We start from the raw sequence: 27,328 nt of genomic DNA, 5'->3' as shown, positions 1-27,328 counted from the left end.
AATTTGTGTCCCACTGAATCCTTTGTGACTCCAATCTCCAGCACTTTGTACGTGCCTGTTTGTAGGAAAGTGTTTCCTGTTCTTCGCAATACCCAACTATTTCCCTGACAGAACTAATAAAACCCCACAGACTAAAAAAACCCCAAAACCATTAAATAAGAAATCAGATCTGAATGACTGTGTTTTTAACTGGTTGTAAGGCAAAGAATACTACTTAGAAAATAAAGAATACTTGCTGTACTTAGAAAATGAAGCCCTAGGATATTTGATGTGCAAAACAGACAAAAAAAAAAATTCTATACTCAAAGATTAATCTACAATTTCACATTGTCCTTCTGCAACTGCACTATCCATAAGCATCCAGCTGTCCCAACTATATGCATGCATATCCAATCAATCCTTACATTTGCATGTATTTACCTCTAACTCTTCATTCATATACTCACCTGCAAAATATCAAAAAATTGATCTGACAAATGCCTAAGTCTGCACTGAAATTATATGCACAAATGCGTGTTACACTTCAAATACTTATTGCTGCTGAACATTTAAGTTTGAAAAATTTGTGTATGCATGCAAAAATTACACAAGCCATCTCTTCAGGTTTCTTCAGCAACCAGATCAATTGCACTGTATGAGAAGAGGGCTACACATTATCTTAGTATGCCTGTCCCATGCTTGGAGATTCCCAGTTCTTGTGTATTAGTGAAACTGGGAGTTCTGAAAAGAGATGACGTTTATGGTATTCTTGCACATGAGGATGGTGGGGAGAAGAAAAAAAGATAGGTTGAATTGAAAGAGGAAAAATACCTGGTGATTATTCTGTTCTATCCGCAAGCAAAGCCAAAATTATTCTCTTTGATAGTTTTCCAATGAGAAAATGCCATTTTGATTATTTTTCAGAAGTTATGCCACTTCAATTTACTGAATCATTTTTTCTCACAACAGTTTAATTTTAAAATGGCTGACACACCCTAACAGGCTAAATACAACTCAGCACACTGACATTAGTCAAAACCACTTGCTTTTACTAACATTTCTTTTAAAGAGACAAAGAGGGCATAGTACCTGAAAACAGACTGACTTACCTCTAGCACCCTTCAGTTTACATTAGTCTGGTGATTTTAGTTAGTTAAACCTGATGGCACCTCTTTGCATCAATAAATCTAACAATTCTTCCTAGTCTCTAAAGAAGAGCTACTTGGACAAGAATGTGCCTTTCCTCCCCTCTTCAATTTACAGACCGAACAAAAGTGGTGTGGCAATGGGATTCTGGGAGCTCTTGATATAAAAGAGAAGAAGAGAATCTTGGCCTGCTCCATCAGAAAGTTCCTTTTCTTTCTATTCAGTTCCTTCCCTTTTCAAACAAACATTCCTTTGTATCACCCAGAACAATGACTAATTCTTTTGTTTAAAAAAAAAAAAAAAAAAAAAAAGGTTTGCAGGGAAGACTTAATATGCAAGTTCAAGTTTCTATAAAGGTCAACATTCCAGCTATTTTAGCTACAAGTATCCGAGTTATTCACAGACAAGATAAAACACCAATTTTCAAGGTGTGGTCAATAGATACCTGGGAGCACTTCACTACAAGCAGCACTTAAAACTTTTGTATGAAGAACAGCTGCACACCATGTACCTGTTCCTGTCTGCAGCTTTTAAATCATGTTTTCTAAAACCCACTTTCGCCCCCTCCCTCCCGCCCCCCCAAGTTATTACCATGCAAGCAACTGTTGTGGTAACATTACAAATGATACTTAATAAAGAAAAGGTCCATGCAAGGTCTCCAACCATTTAAGATCCCTCCCACAGAGATAAATATTACATCTTACAGCTGGATTAATGCCCGAGGCAGAAAGTTGAGCAGTTACGGAAAGGATTAAGTTTAAACAGTGGAGTTGCTAAGGAATACTTCTACATCATGAAATAAGACAAACCATGAAAAGTAAGAGTTAGATTTAATAATTAAATTATTACTGAATCCAGCTCTTACACTCGTTTTCTTTCTCATAATTAAGGAAAACACAGGGTTTAGGTAATCGGTAGTGTATTTCAACAAAAATATATGCATTGCACAACAATAAAAGCAACAATGAAATTGCAAAGATTTTCATTTCATGTAAGAAATTAAAATTATGCATTAGTGGAAAAGTGTGAATGGGAATATTTTAGTAGTCAAAATAAATATTTAATAAAAACCACACATCGATGACAAAGTATCAAAACAACAGAATTTAGTATTTGGAAGGATACTATCTATATCTCCTTGTGTTAACATTGCTAAATTCAGTGGCTTAATTATTATCACACTGCCTTCAGCAATCATTGCTTGTATTAGTGTTGTAAAAAGTCATGAGAATAAAAATACCATTCCGATGACAGAAATAGTAAAGCCAGTTTGCTATAAACAAGGAAGAATTTACTACACCAAGGAGTCAATCCACAGCCATTGATACAAAGTCAAGAAGGACTACTGCATAGAATAATGGTTACTGTACCAAAGGTGCATTTATCAGCATTCAATGAACTAGGGAAAAAGTGAGAAAACCACCCTTTTTTATATAATTGTTAAAAACAACCAGATGATTGACAGTTGAAAAAAAAAAAAAAACCACACATTTCCTTTAAAAATAATAGCATAGTCTAAAGATCTTAAGAGCACCATAGGATTTCTAACAGGTAAACCAGTACAAACCATTAGCATTGTAAGTAAAGAACAATTAAAATGTTATTTTATCATTCCATATTTAGAACACAACTGAAAATTTTAGTGTGTTGTTGCATCCTCCTATACTACAACAGTGGCATTTTGATGACTTTATGTTAAGTTCTGGAAACAAATAATGCAAAGAAAGACTCTTTTTCATGTATAGCAGAGGTCTAGAAAGATTTAAACTGATTATGTGTAAACTGAAATGTAGATGTTAATACAAACAGATTTATATGGGGGAAGCAGCAGTGTCTTGTATATCCCATTAATTCTCCATTCAGTTCTTTCACTGATTCTTTAAAGTAGTGTTACAGAATATCCCTGAATACCAGTGACTTATGAGTGCTATTTCCTCACTATTAGGATTCTGCATTTACTATTATTCTCAATCCTGTGTCCTTTGCTTCCCACCCGTCCCCCACATCATATTTAAAAGTTGCGGTTTTCTCACATAAGGCATTGTAATGCCTTTTGCTGCTTGCTAAGTGATATGCAGTCAACATTATTTCTATTTTCAAAGCACTGAGGCCACTTTCCAGTTGGATCACATATTAAACTATAATTAAAAATAGTATTCTCCCCTTATTCTATTGTGACACGATAAAAGACTATTCACCATTTAATATACGTTCAATCTCTTCTAGTCTTTTCAAAGCAGCAACTCTCTTTTTCTCAATGTCTTTGATTTCTTTTGCAGATTTTTTGGGAGTCTCTTTGTCCATATTGTTTTTCTCTGTTCGTTTCTTATTTTCCGATTGCCCTTTATTGTTATCAACTGTTTGGGTGGTTTTCTGCTCATTTTTTACTTCTTTCAGATTTTGAAATGATTTTTTTTTTTCTTCTGCAGTTGAAGTCCCATCTGCTGGAAGTGATGACTGCTCCGTAGCACCAAGTGATGCAATTTTACTTCTAACTATGTTTAGATGACGCTGAATATACTCTTCATGAGGTGCCAATGCTAGCGTTTCAACCAAACATTTCTCTGCTTTTATTAAGTCTCGTTCTTCAAAGTAAACCACACAAAGATTATGTTTCCCTTGTACATTGTTGGGATCCAGTTCCAAAATTTTCTCAAAACACATCTTTGCTCCAACAATATCCTTCTTTTGGTTCATAAGGATATCTCCTTTCAAAATCAGACCTTTGGTATGATCAGGGTAGTATCTCAGTAGGTCTTCCAGGACGGGCAAAGCCATCAATTCTTTTCCTGTCTGAGAATAAAGCAGTGCCAAATTGAACAAAGCACTTCGGAAGTTTGGCTGTAACCTTATGGCTTTCTTCATCCATGCCTCTGCTTCCGTATCTTTTTTGTCATCCATCGCCAGCATACCCAAATTGAAGTACCCGTTTGCATCCTGTGGTTCTTCTTTCACGTAATGTAACAGTCTTTGTTTAGCTTCCGGTCTAAGTCGAGCATCACCTAAATGACAGAAAACGCATTTAACTCCAGATTTATTCTGAATGATTTTTTGACCAGGCCTGTAAAATGCTAATTTTTATACGTAATAAAATGTAACATCTTTAACACAACTGTTTAAAGGGAAAGGGTTTAAGATGCTACTTTATATTGTTGCTGTATAACAGCAAAAGTAAATGACATCTACCTTCTTTTTAGAATGAAGCTACTTACAGTTGACTCATAGCCAAAGTCAGCATCATTATTCTATGATCTGTTGAATTATATTTAGGTTTGGTATAACAGATATAAAAGGTGCCTCTACAAGGTTAAGAGAAGTTATTTTCATGTATGGTTGAGCAACCAGAATGCAGTGAAGACACTGGTTCTGACAAACCAGGCTTGGGAAAACTTGGGGTGGAAGATCTTATTTTGTTAAAGATAGATTGAAAGAGTTTAAAGGCAGAGATCACATAAGGTGATTTTAGATGTAGCCAGGCTAAAATACTGTAAGATACACTAAAATAATCTTATCTGACAATACTATGATTAGCTAGACAAGCTTGTAGTCTGTGCTATTTTCCTGAATACTCCAGTGAACTTATTTCAGTAAGCAATTCCAGGCACAGACATACTGAAGGATGGGGGAGCAGGGAGCTGATTTTAACCGCCTTCTTTCACCTCCTGAAACAGTGCTGCACCTTCCAGTATGAAAAATTGAATACTAGATAGCTAATGCTTCTGCTTGTTTGAAGCCCCTTGTATCTCTACAGACAAGAGATAAGGCATTTCTTGTACCACCTAACTTAAAATGTGACAAGAGATGGAGAATAATCCGTTTGCATCAGCTCAAATCAACTCTGTATTACGTCTGTCTTAGGGGTAGTTTACTATCCCAACAAAAGGGAAACAAGCCTTACTAGTCACTTGCCAAATACTCTTTGCAAGCGCCTGAATTCACAAAAGGCTTATGCTTACCCATACAACTAGAAGCTATACACATGAAAAAAAGAAACTCTGTAAATCTGACTTAATTCATACTAATTAGCAGTATTGCAGAGGAACCTATGAAAACATTCAGATTTCCTAGGGCTAGACTTAGAGCTCACAGAAGTCAGATACATTTTTAAGTCAATGGAGAATGAAATAAATCAACATAGATGCAAAACATATATATTATACATATTTTACTAAATATGATATTTTAAAGATTATATAGGCACAATTTCGAAGATGTTTGTGTAACACTTCTTTATATGTATAAGATGTTATACTGGAAAATAGCACTTGTATTAAAGATGCCGATCAGCTAAGGTATATGCACACTTTGCACAAATTCCATATACTATTAATGAATTACAAAGTTGACTATTACAATAGTTTCTTCTTTGATGATGCTATGAAGTTCTGTTTTCCAGAAATTAAACAGTTCATTAAAAAAATTAAGTAGTGTGGAACGTATAAATGCAAATATTTATATAAGGGACAACTAACATACCAGATTCCTGCATTAGCAGCGCTGAGTTGAATAATGCCAGTTTATGTGTTGGGTTGAGTTCTAGCGCTCGGTTGAAATTCTTCAGGGCTTCTGTTGGATCTTTGAGTTCAATGTAAACAATTGCCAAGTTGTACCACAGGTCTGCATTGGTTCTGTCTAGTTCTAGAGCTCTAAGATAAGCTTCCTTAGCTTTCAGAGGTTTGTTCATTTTTAAAAGTAATTCTCCCCTGTTGAAGAATCAGATTTAATCCTCAACTTTTATTCATACTAATATAAAAATAATTGTCAGGTTTTTTAAAAAGTTTGCGTTCCTATAGACAGTAGATGTGAAATAACAGCATTCTTTCTTTGTTGTAAACACAAAACAATACAGGACCTTCTTTACATACAATTCCCAAAGCTTTCAGCTCTCAAAAGTCTATACACAGCAAACACGTATGCAGGACAAAAACCAAAAAAGAAGTGATCAAGGGTTCCCGATATTGGCTCTGTATTTACACTGCAACAGCTATAGTTTACACATTTTTGCGCTTCCCTAAGTCCCAATGGGAATTATAACTAATAAAATAGCAAACAGAAGCCTCAATGTCCACAGCCACATTACTCATCTATTTAGCTGATATTTACATGCTTTTTAGTTAAGTCTTGCATTTTCTGGACCACCTTTAACAAAGGATGATAAAGAAAGCTCAAAAGCTTTTTAGTTCAAAACTAGACTAGGAGATTAGAAATTTCAGTTTGAGATTCATAAAGAAATATAGCATCTTGCTATACAATGTTTGAATACACAGCCTATGTGGAAACACACCATTTGCAGCAGGAATGTAAAAGAACAGGGCTTGTAACGAATAACCGGTTATTGCCCCAAATCTTCATTTTCTCATTTAGAAATTCCAGCAGCTAATTCAACTGTATGAAGTAAATACTGTTCATAGCACTGCAAATACATATTCTTGAATAAACATTTATGAATCTCTAAAATTAGAAAAGATACCTGCTGATATAAGCCTGCTTGAAATCTGGCCTCATACTAATTGCTTGTCGATATAATTGATCCGCTTCTTCAAGGCGAGATTCATTTGCTCGAATTAAGTTTGCAAGATTGATATAGACATTCAAATGGTTAGGAGCAACTCTTGCTGCATACTTTTTACCTGGAATAATCTGTCAAAAAGAATATATGTACCGAGCAGATGAGTAAAAATATGAAAAACAATCAGTATAGGTCTCCTCTTCGTTCTGCCACATTTCTTTTAGGGTATCATTGGACATTAGTGTGAAGGCTCTTAATGATTACTAATAACAACTCTTTTTTCCCAGAAAATCATACCAAAATATAAACAGAATATTTTTTCTGCTTTAATTCTGTGAAGACATAGACGACTTTAGTATCATATTTAAGATATCAGTTAAGTTCTGCTATTACCTAATTGGGCTCATGCAGAACACCATTACAAGCCAACCAGACCTTGCAAAGCTTTCCCCATTCAGACAAAGAATACTTCCTAAAGCCTAAACTGAGATTCTATCAGACATTTTCATTCCCTTTTTTAACACTCCAGCCTAAGATAAGTGTAAATAAGATTTTACCAGCCACTGATATAGCAGATAAAAAGTAGTCATGAAAGATGAGAATGATATGACATTGCAACTGTTGTACTGTTTATACTTCATCTGTCTAGAATCTTCACACTGTTTTACAATACAAACTTTTTAATGCCATACTTCTACTCAAGGGACTACTGATTTTTAAAAGTATGTTCAGGCAAATATTTTTTTTGTTGCTGCTGTGGCTACCTTCTCCCACCTCCAATGCTGCATTTAAGCCTTCTCTTGAGGGCTCAGAAACCCAGTCATCATCAATATACTAGATGTAAGTGAAAATAAAACCACTGTGACTAGAGAATGTACACGTATGTTTTTAACTGCTTGCTGTCTTCTGTATTTTCAATTTCAGCAAAAAAAACAAAAAAGCCCCCAGTAGTATAAAAAGTAACTTAAAATAGTTTTAACAAAGAAGTTCCAAGTTAGCATTTTTTTAACAGCCATAATGGTATACAGCTTACTCTTTTAATAGATAGATTTCAAAAAAACCTAAAAACCTATAAAGTATGCAGCATCACAGAGCTTCAGGAAGAATATGAAAAACGTATCATGAATGTAGGTCTGAAAGAGTTCCCTCCTATGGTGGTAGATAAAAAAAGTTACTAATTACCTGAGGCATCAACGATTTAGCAATCATATATGATTCTTCGGCTTCTTTAGTTTTGTTTAGGTTTTTGTAAGTTCGTCCTACATTCATGTGGGCACCAATATCATCTTGAAAATAAAAAAAAAAACCAAAAAGTGAAGTTTTGAATACTTCCATGCACTGAATATCATGAAAATACTTATGCCTTCAGAGTAGCATGAAGTACAATTAATGCATAAAGACCAGCAACAAAAAGCAAGCATTTCTATATTATTTTTCAACATAATTATGAAGCTAATAATTTGACCATGAACCAAATATGGATTATAAAGTTACTTGAAAAATGTTAAAAAATTTGAGGTAATACTTCCACATATTTATCTTTAATCTCTTGCTATAGTAGGGGCACATAAATTGAAGGTGATTTATTAGGCTTCTAAAAGGAAAAAGGAAAGGCTTTCTGGTACTACCTAGAACTTTTTTTGCAACAATATGTAAAACCGAGTAAATGTGCACTTTGGTACTATCTCATTTTTTAATTTTTGATACACCTCCTTAGTTTTAAATTAGAAAAATAATAATTGTTTCAAAAGAAATTACCATTTAAGTTAATTCAGAAAAAATGACATCCAAATAAGAGTTTTAAATGGAAAGTCTTTGCATCCTTTTATAAATAGATGACTTTGAGTTTATCTCCAAAAACTATGGACTAAGTAACTTAGCGTATGACATTGATTGTTCAGTTGGAGAAAAACAGATCATTGAGAAGATTTTGTTAAGTAAGCTAAGCATACTAAAATACTAGGAGTGCAGAGATACCATTCAATGGCAGCTAGTCAAAGCTTTTACCTGGTTGCACTTGTGTGGCTTGTATGAAGAATTGCAGAGCTCTTTCAAAATTCTTTTCATTTTCTAACGCGTGCCCTACATTGTTCCATAGTTTTGCATTGTTCTTGTTTACCTAAAACCAGAAAAAAAGATACCAATGCATAAGGTATTAAGCTGAAATTACATAAAAACTGGTTTTCTTTTAACTATGTCTTTAAGATGTAAAAATGCACAGCAAATAACAGATTTCATCAAGTTGCTATATGTAAAGAATAAAACAAACACTGCGTACATAATGATTACATTGAACTTGTTGCTCAACATCCATTTATTTTAGTTATTTTCCCCTAGAAATACCAAATGTTTTAAAATTCATTATAATTGTTATGGGATATTGTACAAACTATCCTATCATGCCATCTACACATTGAAAATAATATTCCATGCAACAAACTTTTTGTGCATTTTTGTACCAAAACATATCATGCTTTCATTCAGATAAGAGAATACATTCAACTGCTTTAACACAAGAAAAAATTGGAATTCATTTCTTGCACATGAATTCCCATGTGTGCACCACATTGCTTTTAGAGCATTCCCAAAGGCAAGTAATTAGACACTAATGCTGTCAATGTAGAAATAGAAGTGGTAAAACAAGCATAATTTCTCTCCATTTTTATAATGCTCTACTGCAGCTTTTTGAGAACAGCAACACAAACTTTCCATTATACTTTTCAAATAGAATACCGTACCTTTAAAGCTGACATAAACAATGTGTACTCTGACTCCCAATCCCAGTTTCTGTGCAGTGTTTTTAAGGCATGAGTGAATAGTACCGCAGCCAAACAAACCCAAGAAATTTTTCTTAGCACACTATTAAATAAAACAGAGATTTGTTATAAGCACATAAACAACTCTAATTTATACTAGAATAAGTATCTCATATGCTAGAAGGCAAATAAACTGAGGACCATATTTGTGAATGGCATATTGTAGCAATGTATATTCTAAGTTACACCGCATTCTAAAAACGTTTGGTGCAGTCTGGGGATTTTTAAAATATATATACACAAAAAAAAAAAATGCGAATACGTGTGTGTATGTATGTGCACATATTTTAAATAAACATTATAATATCCTCAGAATAATCCACCGATCTCCTCGGAACTTCCTTGTCATTTGTTCATGACTGCCAAATGGTTTCTTGGTCATTCCTTTGTGTTCATTAAGAACTTGAGACAGAGTAAGAGCTATAATGTAATAAATTCATACTGGTAAAAGCTCTGCTGGCAAAGCTTGCAGTTATAAGTATGGATATTTTAATAAGGTAAAGAGAGATGAGTTAAACCAGTCATAGGTAACAATACCTTACCTTTTATTTGATAATTTCTTCCATCCATGTGCTACTAAAATGCAGAATCCCATGCTAGGAACATACAATACTCGTTCTGCTACTACGAATCCAACAGGAAAAAACAGGTTTGATGCAGGAATGAATGGTAGCACTATTAAGCAGAGTGCCTAGAAAAGAATGAATTAGTAATCAAGAAACAAATTCCGAAGCAATTAAAAAAAAAATCCCAGAAAAAGACATACGTAGTAGATATTTGGGGGCTCTTTTTTTTGTTGTTTTGGATTTTATTTTTTTTTTTTTAATTTAAACATTAAGATCTGTTTTAAACTGAGACCACACTGATCATGGCAAGTTTCAACCTGCAAATGACACTACTCCTTACTTAAGGCACTACAAGTGTATTTGTTTTTCCATACCACAGAAAAGAGTAGCTGTATGACAAAAGACTAGGATCAAAGGATCAAATTCAAAACAATGTTTTAATAAGAGTTCCACATACAAAAATATGACAGTCTGAGAACCTTGGACATTATCTATTATAACAATTACAAATTTGTACCAGCTTACATGATGCACAAAGCAGGTTTTTTTACAACACAAAGTCCATTTTTAGTTTCTGGAAAATATGTGAAGAAATAACATAAAAATCAGAATCAGCCACTGAATAAACATCAGTGTTTAGAGAGTGCACTAAGGGTACCCTGAAATATCTAAAATGACAATGAACTTAAGAACTGCAAAATTGCAGCTCTTAGGTTGGTGACATGCATCTTAACAAAAGGTGTTTCTATTAAGAGACAGAGAAATCCATCTGCTGCAAAGGAAGTGGACATGACCATTTGCTTTAAGTCCTGAGTGATTATTAAATAGCAGCTTTACCATCTCTGGTACCAGAAAAGACTTAATTATTTCAAAATACCTGGCCTCCAAGTTACAAAAAATAGGACCCCTACAGAAATGGAATGTTTCTTGGAAGAAAAAAAGAAAGAGGAATTTTCTAGAAATTTTCAATACAACTGGTTGTCACCTTCTGTCTAGATTTAAGTGTAACTTCAACTGCCTTTTCTATGCTAAAATAGTTAACACATCCAGTTCAAAAGTCAATCTAAAATTTCATTCATAAAAATGCAACACTGATTTAAAATTCCAGGTAAGGTTTAGCTCATATTTCAAGGGGTCAAGAATATGCACATGGATCATTAACATGGTTCAGCTGATCCACAGCAATTCATTAAGCTACACGAAAATACATAATTGCGCCTCGAAGAAATCACAAGCACAACATATAGAATATGTTGATTTACCTGGGGACAAAATTTAATTTAATGCCATTTAGCATTCCTCTCCCTTTCTCCTTTATGTTTTTATAAAACAGACTCCTTATAGAGCACCTACCAATCCGTAAAGGTAAAAAGCCTCAACACAGAACTCTATAATAGATTTTTGTAATCCACTTTGAAATGCAGAATTCATCATGCTATCCCTGATTAAGTCCTCTGTATCAATTTTTAATTTAGTTATAGCAAATGCCTTCACAACTTTTGGGGGTGTATTAAAGGAAGTGAGGGTATCATTCTGTACTGCATTCTGTTTTGAGCAGCCAAATGCATTTGTGAGTACACAAGAAAATGTACAAAAGCACATTCCAAGTGTGCTTTAGTAAACAATGTATTGTTTTGCAAATGATTTTACTGCAAGTGAATAAACTGTATTTAGCTTTATAATACATGTAAGGCTTGTACATAGGCTTAAATGAATTATTTTATGAAATCTTCTGATAAACTGAAGAAGTCACCTACAGATTTTAAAAAATTGGTTCATATTATTGCTCAAAAACATGCAGTTTGTTTTGTTTTGTTTTTAATATAGTAAGGACATCGGTCCCACAGCCCCATGGGGTCAGCTTATGCATAGTGAAAGCCAGTTCTTTCCAATGGGTTTGACTGGAAAGGATTCTGCAGCTGATACAGCAAATGCTTAGTCTCCACTGAGCCCTTAAGATCTACACATCTAATAAAAAGTTTTTTGCGTGTTCTGCTCTGCACAATTCCACTGATGCCAAACATTACACAATGTTTTGTCAAACTGCTCTTTACATCCTTTTGCCTCTCCTTAGCACACTGTCCTTCAAGTACAATTTCTTGGGCAATAGACTCAAAGCCCTACTGCAGATAAAAATGACTTCTCCTCTGTTCATTTATTCTTTCTTTTCATCATTCTGCAGATTCAGAGGCTCCATTCAAAAAATATCCTGGTCAAGGCAACTGAAAAAAAAAAAAAACAAACAAACAAAAAAGAGACAGAAACCATTAAAGTACGTAGGAAGATAAAAGTGTATGACAAAACTCTAAAATATGACCATAAGCTATGAAGAGTATCTGAACTGCTAAGAAACCAGTCCAGTTCACAAGGAAACATTTCAAAGCCCGAGTGAGGTGTAAGCATAGGAAGTAGAGAAATAAATATCATTATATTTAGAAGTACTGATGTCTTGGCACAACACTTAAACATGTTAAAAACTTACTGCCAGAAGCCTAAGGATACCTGTTTTTCCCTGACATATGCACAGTAACAAGCCACGGAAGTTTGTGGCTAAGTAGCGGGGAGAGCTGCCTTATCAGAACAGAGGTAAAGCACCTTTGTTTGGGACACTTAGCAAATATCAAAAGATACTAAAAAGCTTTCGTTAAATTTCGTCAGCCAACAAAGGAATGTCTATACCCAAGAAATTCGATGCACAAAGGCCATGATCACAGCTTGATTCTGAAACCTTCTGAAAAGCCACCAAAGTAATTCTAGATCAGTACAATTCAAAGTACTCAACATTTTCAGTATGTATAGTGTAACCTATTTCCAAAGGTCACTTAGTCTGACAGTCAAGTTATCTGACTTCACAAGGATAAAGTAAGCAGAAAATATAAGAGAATTTAACTGTTCATACAGTGTTTCCAGTGCATGGCCTTTACTAATATAAGAATAATTGATTACTTCATGGAGCATAATGACATCAATCTGCCAAAGCGCATGTTCTAATTTATAATATACAATCCCATTTTTTGTTAGTTTAATATTGTCAATTGATTAAAAAAAGTAATTTATCTGTTTTGTCCTCTCCTAGTTCTATTATTCTGAAAAGACAATTTTAGAACCTATGGCAAAAATTAAAATAAGACAAAATGAAACACAATGTACCTACTTACCAGAGTCATTTTTCCTGGAGACGGCTGGTATCAAACAGATGAAAACTGACTGAAAATGAGTCCTTCAACTTTTGCATTTCCCAGTAATGAGTTCATGCTGTGAGACTGTACTTGGGGAGAACTGAGGTATGTCCACTGGCACTTGAGGGAGTGGGAAAAGGAATCCCTTCTTCTGTCTTGGCCCTCAAGGAGTATAGCACCAAATCCATATCCGCATCAGCAAAGACACATTCAGACATACTTGTGACCTCTCTTCACTTTTGCATTTTGGATCCATCTCTTTTGCCTTTTTTTTTTTTTTTTTTTCTTCAAAATCCAAATAAAAGTCTTCAATTCTGCAGCAGGTCTAAAGTTGTACCTTTTCTGATCTCACAAACAAAAGTAACTTGAGACTTTTCCCTTAGATCAGGCTTCAGCATCACACCTCAGGTCTCACTGAGCTAGTGGAAGAGTCAAAACATGCTAGAGATTTGTAATAGCAGAAGCTCTTTACAAAGCCCTTTATTACTCCTTCAGAGTGACACTCATTAGAGTGCAGTCAATCATGGTACCAACTGTGGTGAAGCCACCATTATACTAATAGCATGTGACATCCATATAGAGAGCACATAGAATTCATACCTGCCAGGGCAGTAGTTTATTTTGACCTGCACAAATTCAGGCCTTTATTGGCAGAACTGAGAACCAAGTGTGGAAACATTTTTTTAAAAACTAGTAATTCAACATAGTTATCTGGAACATTGCTGTAATATGTGTAAATTGTTATCACTAAATAAAGATTCATCTTCTTCACTTTAAAGATGGTAAAATCATAGAATCATAGAATCAGTGAGGTTGGAAGGGACCTTTAAGATCATCAAGTCCAACCATTAACCTACCCTGATAAAAACACCACCACTCCTAAACCATGTCCCTAAGCACCTCATCTACCCTTTTCTTAAACACCTCCAGGGATGGTGAATCCACCACCTCTCTGGGCAGCTTATTCCAATGTTTAATAACCCTTTCAGTGAAAAAATGCTTCCTAATATCCAATCTAAACCTGCCCTGACATAACTTGAACCCGTTTCCTCTCGTCCTATCACTTGTCGCCAGGGAGAAGAGGTCAGCTCCCATCTCTCTAAAACCTCCTTTCAGGTAGTTGTAGAGGGTGATAAGGTCTCCCCTCAGCCTCCTCTTCTCCAGGCTAAACAACCCCAGATCCCTCAGTCGTTCCTCATAAGGTTTGTCCTCCAGACCCTTCACCAGCTTTGTAGCCCTTCTCTGGACACGCTCCAACACCTCAATGTCCTTCTTGTAGTGAGGGGCCCAAAACTGAACACAGTACTCGAGGTGAGGCCTCACCAGTGCCGAGTGCAGGGGGATGATTACTTCCCTAGTCCGGCTCACCACACTATTCCTGATGCAGGCCAGGATGGTGTTGGTCTTCTTGGCTGCCTGGGCACACTGCTGGCTCATGCTCAGCCGGCTGTCCACCAACACCCCCAGGTCCTTTTCTGCCAGGCAGCTTTCGAGCCACTCCGCCCCCAGTCTGTAGCGCTGCATGGGGTTGTTGTGACCCAAGTGCAGGACCCGACACCTGGCCTTGTTGAACCTCATACCATTGGCCTCAGCCCATCTGTCCAGCCTGTCCAGATCCCTCTGCAAGGTACTGTGATTTCTCTAGGAAGTCAGATTAAGAAGCTATCAGAAAGAAATTGTTCTCTCCCCCTCTCTATCTTGGCAGACTATGCAGTCTACATCAGGACATTAATGGCTTACTGGAAGGCAGAAATAGGCTTTGGCCTACAGTGTTGTTGCATGTTATAGTACATAAAAATTAAAATTTAATATAAAATATTACATTCTCATTTCCTAAGAAATTAGCTTCCAGGCACTTAGATATTACGTCTGAAGAAATCAGCATCAGACTGAAGGTTATATACACAACACACATACATATTAAAGGAAAACAACTTTCATTAAACAAGGTTCCTGAGCTTCTGAGCTTTACTGGGTAGGGAGTAAACAGAAATTTAGGAAAATAAAGAGCCTTAAAGTTCAAGAGGCCCATGAAAAAAAGTGAACCGTTTCCCACGCACATTTCTACTGTTATCACTGCACTGGAGAAAAATTGTTCCAGCTCATCTAAGAAGGAAGATTAAACTACTCCTATACATTTTTTAAGTGCTGTAAAGCTATAACATTTTTTTCTGGGTATGCCACCTTGCACATTTATTGTAATAAAAGTTATGTTTCTTTTCTTCATACATAGTTTCCAAATTCAGGCCAAGAGGCTTCATCAGCAATAATAAAGCTAATTTTCACAGATTTTCTAGAGAAACAAACTGCCTCGCTTTAGTGACGTGACAAGAAAAAACATATGAGTCAGAACTATAGTGTTAGGTCTCTGAAGTGCATCAAAGTTTGTCGGCTGATTAGCAAAGAGATCCTTGGTCTTAAGCTGTGCATAAATATTCCCAGCCAACTGAAACTTTTCTTGGCTGAGTTATGTATTAAAAAAATGTATAATATTTCTGAAGCAGACTAAGATCTATGCACGCAGGTCTGCTGTACACATAATTGCATCACTGATTTAATAAAGAACATGGTATCAGGTAATCACTAATCTTGTGAAAATTTGCAATGGAAGCAATCAAAAAGATGATTGGGTTTGGATGAAAAAATACCAGCTCATTTGCTCCTTTCCATTTCCTCTAAAATATTCTTTCCTGTTAATCCATTTCAGTTTTAAGGTCATATGATACTGAAAACCAGGAACTGCTTTTACAGGTTGACAAAATTAGTTTTTCCTTAGAATATGGAAAAGACTACAAAAGAGCGCCTTTGTTAAAAGAACAACAACAAGAGGAAAACTTATATTCCTAAATGCCAAAATATATCCTTTTCTTTTATACCTACAAGAAAGAAAATCAAGTCACTTGCATGCCTACTGGCATTTAAACAAGGTAGAGAGTTTGCAGGATGGAAATCCATTGCGATCCTTAAAACGTATTTAAGTTCTACTGAAACCCCCTATTTGCTAGTTGAGTTCTGAATACCCGAGAAACGCTGCAATACAATTTTGCAAGTACATAACAAGGGGCATATTTATTCTCCTCTCTTGTCTATTCTTCTTCACCTCATCCCTGACCACCACATACTTCATTGCAATTTAACAGTTTTGTGGCTACAACAATTTTCCTCTTTTCTTATGCATTCATTCTAGTCCAAAAGGAGATGCATGTAGTATCTCCAGGTCACAGCAGATTACACGTGACCAAACAACCTGAGCCACTTACACTCTTATAAGGACAAAAACAATGCATCGTTCATACCATCAATACAGTCTTGGAGGAATCCCCAGGATACCGGAGACTGAAGACAATCAAAGATCCCAGAAAGCAAAAGAAGGTAAGGGTGGCAACATTTCTAACATCTAACAAAGACTCCACGAGAGGAATAGTTCCCATTGTCCAGTCACAGCATAATTCTGAGGGGTTGAGAAGAAGCCAAGCATTTACAGGGAGGAGGTAGTTGAAAGTCAGCTGCCTTGCTGGGGACGGACTAACAGCAGCTGGGTTATCAAACCTAAAGCAAAAGAAAGGAAAAAAGAAGCTTTTAATGAAAAAAAGCGGTCTTGACCCACTTTGAACTCAGACACCAGAAAACTTTAGATTCATAGCCAGAACTACCAATTACAAACATGTACAATATCCTAATTTTCCCGCATTTGTCAGGCATGTAACTTGGGAACCATGCATGACGATTCACCTTGGCATGGACCAGAGCCTCCAAATTTAAGAAACTGGTTTGGATACAATCAATGTAAGTTTGAAGAAACAGACTGATTTGCTCCTTAAGTTAGGTTCAGTGGTCCTTGCTCACGTTTTTAATAGTTTGCCACATTTCCCAGGGAAAATATTAGACTCTTGTATTTCTATATTGCTCACACACTTTTAAAATAAATTAGTTTTTCAGTTCTAACATTATTCATATACACTTATCTTTAAGCACTGTATCTGATGTCAACCATGCTTTCTGCATAGTACATTCCTAAAACTAAAAAAAATATTTTGTATGTAGAAGAGGAAAACTTATTAAGAGGTTTGGACTATTCAGCCAAGGTTCAAACACATGGCCAATAAAAAATACTTTAGTAATAAACCATTTAATTTCTGAATTACTAAGATGAAATAACAACCCTAAGTTTTTAAAAATGAATGCCTGCTTAGATAGATACCTCAAAATTTTGTCAACAGATACTGAAATATACTATTTATCAATTCCACAAAATTATATTACATTACATTATATTGTACAGTCATTGCTTATCAATAATAAAATATGTTATCAATAATAAAATATGTTAGTAAACACTTAAGTTGATGTATTTTTGGCCATTTCACTCAGACCTCATTAAGCCACATATTAATCAGTGTCTGTAAATAAGAGACACTTTACTATTACCTTGTAAACACTGGAAGTTGAGACTGGATAACCTGGACTCTGACAACTACAAGCAGCAGTGTACTAAACATTAGGACTATAAGCTTCAACAGTGTTTGGAGCATAGAGAAAGGAATACTGCCCTTCCCTCGAAGAATCTGTACAGCTGTGTCCAACAACACTGGCAAGGTGTACTGCAAAAAGAAAAAAGTGTTTATAATCAGACAGTGTACTCATTAATCCCTTCAATAAGTGAGCTACCTAATCTTTTTTTTTCTCCTTGGTTTTCTCTAAATGCCTGTCCCCAATAGTTATTTAACTCAGCTTCTCTGAGCTTTCGTTACAACACCCAAAAATAAGTCCACCATTCTAATAAAAATAACTATTTGAGTATTCTTGCTAACACTATCATAGTCAAAATCATATGTCTGTAGTTCTATATTTTGCACTATGAAATTAAAAAATTTGTACCATCTTCAGAGACTTCAATAAATCAAGTATGAACATGAAAAATTTTGAAGAAAAGAAATTACTATTTTTAGAATTATCAGCCCCTCTGAAAACTCATCCTATAAACAAAATTCCTTAGGAATGGTAGAAATACTATTCAATTCCTGATTAGACCTGGATTTCTATTTTAACCTGCTACTGCAGTAACCCATCTCTCCCTGCCTCACGAACTTTATGATTTTGCACAGTTCCCCATTAGGTACCCTAATTTCTTCCCTGTGTATCTCTTTCCTTATGTCTTCACGCCTTTTGCTGAGAACGAATTATTACTTCACATATACTGGTTGGCTGAACTACAGCTATTGATGTTTTTGAGAACTGGTCACTCTTCATGCTACACCTGTACCCTCAGAAGCCTCAGTTTGGATTTTATCTTTTCTACTCAGCTGACTTACACAAACTTGTTAAACTTTCATGAAACTGAGGATCAGATCAAAAGTTACTGAAAGAAAGGAAGAGTGGATTGAAGAGCGTGGTCACATACTGGTGATTTCCTTAGAAATCCAGTTTGAAATTTATGTGCTTATTCACAAGACTTTCAAAGGCAATAGTTACACACATGTCTGTAAGCGCAAACCCCCATGATTTTGGTATTTTTGCCTTGAATATGTATCCCCAGGACAGACAAACTTTCAACTTTTACCAGTGCAGTTGTTGCAAAATGTTCCTTCAAGTAATTAAGGAATAGTAAACTACAAAATTTTCTTAGAATATGCAATCATACATTTTTAAATTGTGTATGGTTTGATTATTAAAATACCAAAAATTATTTCACTGCAGGAACATCTTATCACACTAAACAAAAGAAAAATTACTGTTAACTTACCAACGCTTAAGATGAAACCTATCAGATTAGAAATTAAAGGTATTCTTAAAACAACAAATTTCCCAAGAATACTACCGATTCAAGTAAGACTACTCCAAAATATCTGGTTATTCATTAGAATGTGATGAAATGCATTTGTATATAATATGTTTTCTATTTTTATGACAGGAATTAAAAACAAATAATCCTCCATTTTTATGGATCTCAGACATTAATTAAGCCATGTTACATCCTAGTCTTCACAAACCTCAGTCAACTAAAACCTTAGGTTTCCATTAAGACATGCCAATTCTTTACTGAGTATTTTTGGTCACCTCTCTGTATGGCATGTAAAGGACAACTTAGAAGTCATTGAATTCCCTCACCATGAACTACGTATGTTAAACATTATTTGATTAAAAAAAAATAAATCTGAAAAATGTAACGTAAGTATAGAGGTAGCCTGAACTGACAAAAATCAGTAGTGAAATATGACACTTCAAAGTACTTAATGTCTCATTACAGAACTCCTGAGAAGCAATCCAATTTATTTTTCAACAGCTTACCCCTTGAGCAATAAATACTTCATACACACAGCATATCCCCACCACCGTTATTCCTTGTTCTTTACACAGTGTTGCAACAGCTACTAGAAATACAGTCACTGCAATTGGAGTCCAAACTGCAAATAAAGATGACATTATTGAAAATGTTCCATCTTACAACAAAAACAAACATTGAATAAAGTAAATTAACCTAAAAAGTGAAGACTTTGGCTCTTCATGTTTGAACATGCTTTGTTCTATAAACTTATTCAGTATTCCATTTGTTATTAAAGGGAAGATTACCAGTTTCACTCTACAGAAAATAATAAACATGTATCAGTTTTAAAACTGCCTCCCTTAGCTTGAAAGAACTAAATGAAAAGACTAACCTATGATAGGAAAACAAAAAAGCCAATCTTTCCTAATTCACCAGAACACTTTTTCAAATGGAATATTTTTTTAGAGTCACGAACTTTCACAAGGTCAATTTGATTTTGGAAAAGAGGCAAGACTCCCACATTTCCACTCAAACTTTGCAGCTTACTTGTGACCATCTGAGGCATCTCAGCATACTTCCAATTACTTGCATTAATAGAAGTCAGTGCAAGAGTCCCCTACTCTAAGTGTTACAAAACAACTGAAAAAGTGCTTAAGTCTTGCAGGACAATAAAAAAAAAAAAAACCAAACCAAACAAAAAAGGTAATTTATAAATGGAAAGTACTATTACATAGGTATCTTGGGGCTGAAGGGTTTTTTGGACACGCTGAATAACCAACATGCCCATGTCACCATTTTAAGAGCTCTATTATCAGTGATACAGAAATTAAGTTACATATATATTTGTCAATCATTTACCTATGGTATTATCTGGCCCTTTAGATTTTGTATATGACAAAAAAGCAGCTAGAAAAAAGATAGATGATAAAAGCTCTGCTCTGCCCACAACTCCAGTCACCTGAAAAGAAAAAGAAAAACAAAGATTATTCTTCTAGTGGCTATTTTAGTACTAGAGTGCTGCATGACACATACACTATCAGGATACGCATAAACAAGATCCTTAAACCAAGCAAAAAAGGCTAAGAGTAAGGCTGCTTTCAGTTCAATCAGTACTGGATTCAAGAACAGGATGATACAGGTGGATGGTGGCCACCTGTGACTGATGTGCCCCAAACTATCACCATTAACGAGACAACTGAGAAATGCTATACTTGATCTTTAGTAACACCAGCCACAAATAGCATTTGAGGCAGAATTTGGGCACGATAACAACTGCTTTCTTCATAATACTTGGAAGAAACTAGCTTTCATCCATAGGACCTTTAAGTGAAGCCTGACAAGGACTGTTGTACATAAACATTCTGCACACAGTGGCATATAGAAACTATGATTGTTATTTTTGTTAATACCTTTTCTGACTGACTGAACAGACTTGAATCTGGAAGAAGCACTCCCTTGACACGTGCTATGGCAGCGCTTAGGTGAGCGGTCAAAAGCTACAAATAAATTCACGGCATGCTCTGTGCAATGGAGTTAAAGAATGACTCAGGCTTTACTACAGGTCTGGCAATTTTCTGAATGATAATTTGGTTGGCGATATTAAAATTACCCTTTAGTAATGAGACAGAGAAGAATGGATCTAATGAAAAATCCAGGGCAGAAGGTTGTTTCAGAATCCCCAATGAAATACAGATTAATTTCCATTTCAGGAGCTGTTTTCAAAAAAACCTAAGGTGCAACCAACAACCAGAGACAGAAGACAGGTCACTGTGTTCACGGTTACTGCAGTAGCCACTGTGCTGACCACAGTACCATTTAGGATTGCCTTTCTTCCTCATTTGTCCTCTTCTGTAATGCCTCTAATTGCATCCAAATTTTTGCAAGTAAGCCGGCTGAAAAAATGGCATGCTATCGCGAGGTACATGATCATATTTAACTAAAGAAACCTCCTATCTCACCATACAATTATGGTGATGCTGAAAATTGACTTTCAGCCATCCAGACCCAGCTAGAACTTTTTATTGCTAGGTACATTCTTGGTCAAGCATGATTGATCCAGCACAGCATAAAAAGAGAAAGTTACTCAATATCCAAGGTCACGGTGTAAAGAAAAGGATTCAAATCTGAATATGAAATCATGCTCTCGTGCTTCCGTTGGGAGTAGCGTATGTTTACCAAAGGACTCACTGAATCATGCACAAAGCATGTTTCACAACTGATAGGACATCAGAGTTTGTGTTAAGATTTTGGATAGTATACAGGTGTTTGTTTCCAAAATGTCTTAAGGTGTTTCAAGGATTCCTGGTCTGGATCTCAAAATTGTCAAGCATTAAGACAGAAATTAAAGACAACTTTGTCTGTAAATCAGCTGAAAGAGATCATTAGTAAAGCAAGGGTGCTGGTGTACCTCCACAGTCGCCTGCCAACAAAAGAGAGATTCTATTTCTGGATACAAAGGTGACTTATGAGAGGAATTTCAGCATTCACAAGGTTAGCTGACATTCCGTAGCTGTAAAGGTGGGCAACATGCCTCTTGCTAGAGCAGTAGCAAAGTAGCTAGAAATACTGAACTGGAATTCTAAAGACAAGGACAAATGAAAATATGATGCTGCTGTTCAACCCATTTCCTTGAAAAGTCTTCTTTAGAAAGTGATATATTACCACCGCAAGAGCCCGGCTTCTCTGTGAAGTCAAGCAGAAAATTATTTTCTATTTATCCTGCTCTGCTAACTTTTCCAGGAATACTCCATTTATCATAACATAGGTAAAGATTTGAAATGTTTATGTATTGCATCTGCTGTTTCAAACTCTTGTGCAGGGGAGTAACAAGTAGGAGACTAATCTGAAAGACTAAAAACCAGATACATTTCAATTTTAGAAGATACAAAAGGTACCATCAAATGACATAAAATAATGGAATGGGACCTGGTTTTGGAGTTTTCACAAGTCTGAATAAGTTAGTCGGCACCCAAGTTCTAACATACAGCTCATTATTACCTCTTCTTTCCCATGTACAGAAACTTCCAGTTGCTTTGCCTGTTATACACATGTACAAATCTCAAATGCCAACTGTAAGAATTCTTTCTTGGTTACATGTGGAGGCAGAATTCTCAATGCAAACACTTGAAAGGATAAAATACACTATTTCTCAAAAGCAGAAAGATTAAATTGAAAAAGGTAGGGGGAGGAGGAAGAAAACCCTTTAACGGATTCTTCACTGAGTACCCAAGTACAACAGTAGGGGAATTCAATTACAACTGCAATTAAATCTCAGGGTCTTTAAGTGTTTTAAGTACAGCATCAAGCTCTACCAATCACATAGTCTTAAAGTGCCCTCATGTGGCTAATATCAGGGATTACACACTTATTACCAAATGCTTCATAACTGTATCGTTCATAAGTGTGTAATACGTTGCCTTACAAAATAAGCTTTCATTACAAAATGTTTTGTAGGAGTTGGATGACACTTCTTGCTAACTCTGTTGCATAGTACTAAAAGCAACTGTGTTATTGTTATCTCATATGGAATCTGATAGTTCAACATGATAAAGAATCATCGTATTTAGAATAAAAGTGACAAAATTACATAGGATGATCTAAGCCATGAACCACTAATGTAAATCACTAGCAACTTGCTATTAATGGTCCTGCAAAGATACTATCAAATTTATTACAAAGATGCAAAGATAAACTTTGAAAAAAAAAACATGCTTTACATTTCAAAGAAAGAGAAACCCTAATGAAATTAACAAATTATCTTTTTAACCCATCTTTTACCCAAGATTTTATGGGGGTGTGTGCTTTCAAGCACAAAAGCAAGCAAAAATTTTTAGGTGTTTATCTTTTGCAATTTCAAACATGCCTTCTTCTAGCAAGAACAAATTGGTAGTTCAAATAGCAGCCAATTATAAACTCCATTAACTTATTCCCTATAAAGATTTGCTCAAAATACACAGATGCAGGCCACTGAATTGCCACTAACAAGGATTTGTGTCTTTAGAGAACAAGAGAGAGATGCAAATTCTTTACTCAAACAAATCAAGACCAAAAAAATACAACCTAAGAGTAAACCCTTCTCATTTTCTTAATATCAAAAGACATCCCCTCTCCTCCCCAAAAAACATATTAAAATCAAAAAGTAAGAATTGGATAACACCTCTAAAGAAGCAAAAGGTTTAAACCTTTTCAATTTTCTGAAAATCAGCTAATACTGTAAGAAAAAAGAGACTGGGGATGGGCTTTGCAACCCATGTGAATTGAAATCTAGGAAAGCCAATCTAAGTCGTGCAGAAATTAACAGCAGAGAACTCCACAGATCTGCTTTATCAGTGTTTGCGATGGAAACAAATCTAATGAATGGCTATCACAAGATGCCATTTACTCCACAACACTGCAAGCCTGGTTGAGTATTAAAAAGCATATAATTGGACAGCTTGTCTAAATAATGCTTTTCATGGCAGTGAAAAACTCCTTCAGAATCAAAGGAGACATAAATATGAGAGATGAGAAACGTATTTCCTCTTTCTTATATTGGATATGTTCACAAATGGAAGGTTCAAACAGAATTGCCCTAAAATGGATGTAGCTTAGCAACAACAATCCTAGAATAAGCCCTGCTGAGATAGAGGTATTGATATAAAATAAAGTGGACAGAACAGACTTGGTGATTAGCTAGAGGGGAATGCTTAGCGATTCTGGAAATGAATTAAGAGATATTCATAGTATTTGCAAAATATACTGGATGAATCATCACAGAACACAAGTATCAATGTAAGCTGAAGTAGCCATCATCATCATCATCTGCTCATAGCAGAGACTCAAGTTATTAAATAACTAAATTAATGGTTTTGTTTTTTTTTTTTACTTATTTTTCAGTAGCTGCACAGAATACAAAACAACTTCGAGCATTAAAGTTTGTCACCTCCACTACTCATTGCAAAAGGCAGAGTAAGTACAAATAAATCACACACTTTTTGGAGTTACAATATATCAACAGATATAAAATCCATGAAAATTTAGGTTAATTAATACAGCTTGAACAAATTAAGGACATCACAGCTATACCTACCGCTTCAGTATGTATTGGGTGCACTGCAAAGAGCAAGGATGCAACCACGCTGCTCCTGTTGTCCAGAAAAAGCTTACAGACCTTGAGGAAGACTATGCAAACCACTACATGAAATACCAGATTTAGGAAGTGGTAAGAAACTGCATTTAACTCGCTGAACAAGTAGTTTAAGCGAAACGTAAGAACTGTGAGGGGACGATAAGATTTATGACTCCTCTCCTAAAAGTAAAGAAATCAATCAGTCACCATCAACTTATAAAAAGACTTATATTGCAAAGTATCTTTCTAAAAATTTACATGTGCATGATTCCCCCCTCCATTCTCAGGCATTCACCTTCAAAATAAAGACCTAGAAATCAGTAAGATTAAAAAAGAAAATTAAAAATAATTCCAGTGAATTACATGAAAACTCAATTTAGAATTAGAGTTGTTAAACAGAGAAGTTAATTCTGACTGCTTTTCCTACTTCCACGTAGCTTCAATGTATTATTCAAGTATTTCAATTACTCTGCTATTCCATGGTTCAGATCAGTATTTTATAAAATAAAAACCTGGTGCACTTAGCTAAATGCATTATCCACGTATTTTCAATATGTCTAGCAGTCAACATGTCTCTGTTGCCAATTACTCCATCCATAAACCCTTTTAAAAACTATACTTAACACCATCTTCCTGTACCAAAATGCATTTGTCAACCCACAGCCTGTTGGGATACATCCATAAAACAAGTGAAGAAAATTTAAGAAAAAACTGGCAGGGTGGAGAGGGGGCACAGGGAACCAAATTGCACATAACTACAGACAAAAACACGAGATAGGAAAAAGTATTTTAAAAGCAATGAACAATCAAATTAATATGACTTCATTCAGTTAAAATTAACCTAACTTTCAGTTGGTTTTAAGTGCAAAATCAACACTGAATGAGATGGCTTTCTCCCACTCCACATGGTTAGGGTTTTTTTGGAGTAAAAACATGTTGAAAAATACTACTTGAAATTTTACTGGGAGGAGTTTAGGAACCCACTTACTCTCAATGACTACAGAACTAGATGTTATCTGAAAAAGAGCACGGAAGCTTTCATTACAGGGTTATAGGAAATAGGAAAAGAATGTATCAATGTGTACTTGTAGAGCTAGCAATTAGTATCTCACAATGAACTAACCCTTTATGTTATGGACATAAGAAAAGAGAAGACTACAAGGCAGAATCCCTTGACAGGCAAAACACCTATGATTGTCAGAAAATTTGTATTCATTTGCTCAGCAATGGCACCATGTGTAACTTTCTAAACTATATGTAAAAGCCTTATCCACTGCCATTTAATGATGTTTATCAATAACTTTAAGGCCAGTGCAGCTTTTCAGATAAAAACATACCCACTCTACATAGGCTACAAACCAAAACCTCTGAATTCACATAAACATACCTACTCAATTAAACTTAATGTGTTCAATACCCATTCACTAAGTCCTAGCTTTGTTGCTTAAGAGCGTCATCTCTCCTTCCAGATTGCAATTAGAAATAAATGCCCATGTATGTCAATGTCTAGCTTTTGCAGGAGGAGAGAGGAAAATGGTCAGGTTTTCTTCGATGCTGGAAATGGATAACACATCATCTTAAAGCATGATATATGACTTCACTTTCTTACAAGTTCTTCTATTAAGCAAAGAGAAAGAACATAATTGACATCAGTTCCTGATCTTATAGCACAAAACACTAACACCACCAAATTCCATCAGAAAAACTATTCTGTTAAAACCTTATTAGGGGAAAAAAAGTGTAAAAACTCTCTGCAAGGTTTTTTTCCATTTTTTAAATTCCTCAAAGTGTTTCACAAATAGTTTACCTCAGACATTGGAGTGCCCCAGAAATCATTCTGAAACAGATTTTTTAATGGAGTAGAAGGATGCAAATCTTTATTGTCCAAAATTGCTGAAACGTCATCAAAAACAAAGCCACAAAAGAGACTGTTCCAGTAGCAGGCTGCCACCACACCAACTATTAACGCTGCTTCTCTCAGGCTAACATCAGCCATCTTCTCTAAGAGTTTTCATGGACAAAAGCTGAAATATACGGACAGAAACTTGAGCAGTTTTACTGATTAAAAACTAAACTTGATAAATAAAGTCAAATTAAAATATCCAATATTTTAGCAGTTAATGACACTACATATCTAAAAATCAGTAAGATAGAAAGCTTTTCTCAAGTCTCGTCCATCTTACACAATTTTGTGTTTGAAAGAAATACTCTTATTAAAAATTCTCACCCCTAAAGTCCTCACACAAGCTGGATACACTGCCACATTTCATGTTTCACTACAAAAAGAAGATTGATAAGTTGTGATGTAGTTTTTAGCAGACAGCTATGCAGTTCGAGTTATTGCTACAAACTGGAGAATTATGAAAATTAAGTTCTCTAGAATCCTGAGTAAATTAACACACCAGCACAGAATACTAAGTTATCAAAAAGGCAGTGTATTAATTATTCATGTTTTTTAGGTTTAAAGGTGTTTCTCAAAATATTTCAAAAGCAATTAAAAAAATGAATTTCAAACATTCTGAAGAACAAACAGGAAACTTAAAAAACTTCACAAATATTGGTGTTCAAGAACAGGTAAAGAAGGACATTAGTATAATAAAAAGCTAAACTTACCATTGAAGCTCACACTTTGCTCATTTGCATTCTTCATATAAGTTCATGAAAAGGTCATTTTTTTCTCAACTCTGCCAATTGCTGTAATGTCACTGAATGTTCATGAAAGTCCCGTCTAAAGAAAAACAGTATGCAAAAAAGACAACAA

The 27,328-nt window shown here is 35.2% G+C and overlaps 1 protein-coding gene across 1 annotated transcript; it reads right to left on the bottom strand.

The window, feature by feature from the left end:
- Positions 1–1,984: 1,984 nt before the first annotated feature.
- On the bottom strand, positions 1,985–27,199 carry TMTC3 (transmembrane O-mannosyltransferase targeting cadherins 3). The gene is made up of 14 exons (XM_082498193.1): positions 27,181–27,199; positions 26,375–26,591; positions 24,529–24,747; positions 20,319–20,418; positions 19,484–19,599; positions 17,624–17,796; positions 16,492–16,744; positions 9,993–10,141; positions 9,373–9,493; positions 8,642–8,753; positions 7,817–7,920; positions 6,596–6,765; positions 5,602–5,828; positions 1,985–4,127 (listed from the first exon to the last, which is right to left on the bottom strand). Exons 2-14 carry the CDS (start codon positions 26,561–26,563, stop codon positions 3,316–3,318), a joined length of 2,745 nt encoding a protein of 914 aa, XP_082354319.1. The 5' UTR covers positions 26,564–26,591; positions 27,181–27,199; the 3' UTR covers positions 1,985–3,315.
- Between the last annotated feature and the right edge of the window lie 129 nt (positions 27,200–27,328).

Source organism: Vanellus vanellus (genome assembly GCF_965231255.1).
Source record: "Vanellus vanellus genome assembly, chromosome: 1".
In the NCBI taxonomy this organism is placed as follows: Eukaryota; Metazoa; Chordata; class Aves; order Charadriiformes; family Charadriidae; genus Vanellus; species Vanellus vanellus.
The sequence above is the reverse complement of the archived record's forward strand: the minus strand, read 5'-3'. Positions and strand labels throughout refer to the sequence as shown.

What these genes read in the sequence shown, in the direction of transcription:
- TMTC3 (XM_082498193.1), bottom strand. Translation starts at nt 26,563, where the DNA reads ATGGCTGATGTTAGCCTGAGAGAAGCAGCGTTAATAGTTGGTGTGGTG. An exon ending in AGGGCCAGATAATACCATAG is followed by an intron (nt 19,600 to 20,318) that starts GTAAATGATTGA and finishes CTTTATTTGCAG; the next exon opens with TTTGGACTCCAATTGCAGTG. An exon ending in CTAAATCGTTGATGCCTCAG is followed by an intron (nt 6,766 to 7,816) that starts GTAATTAGTAAC and finishes TCTTTTTGACAG; the next exon opens with ATTATTCCAGGTAAAAAGTA.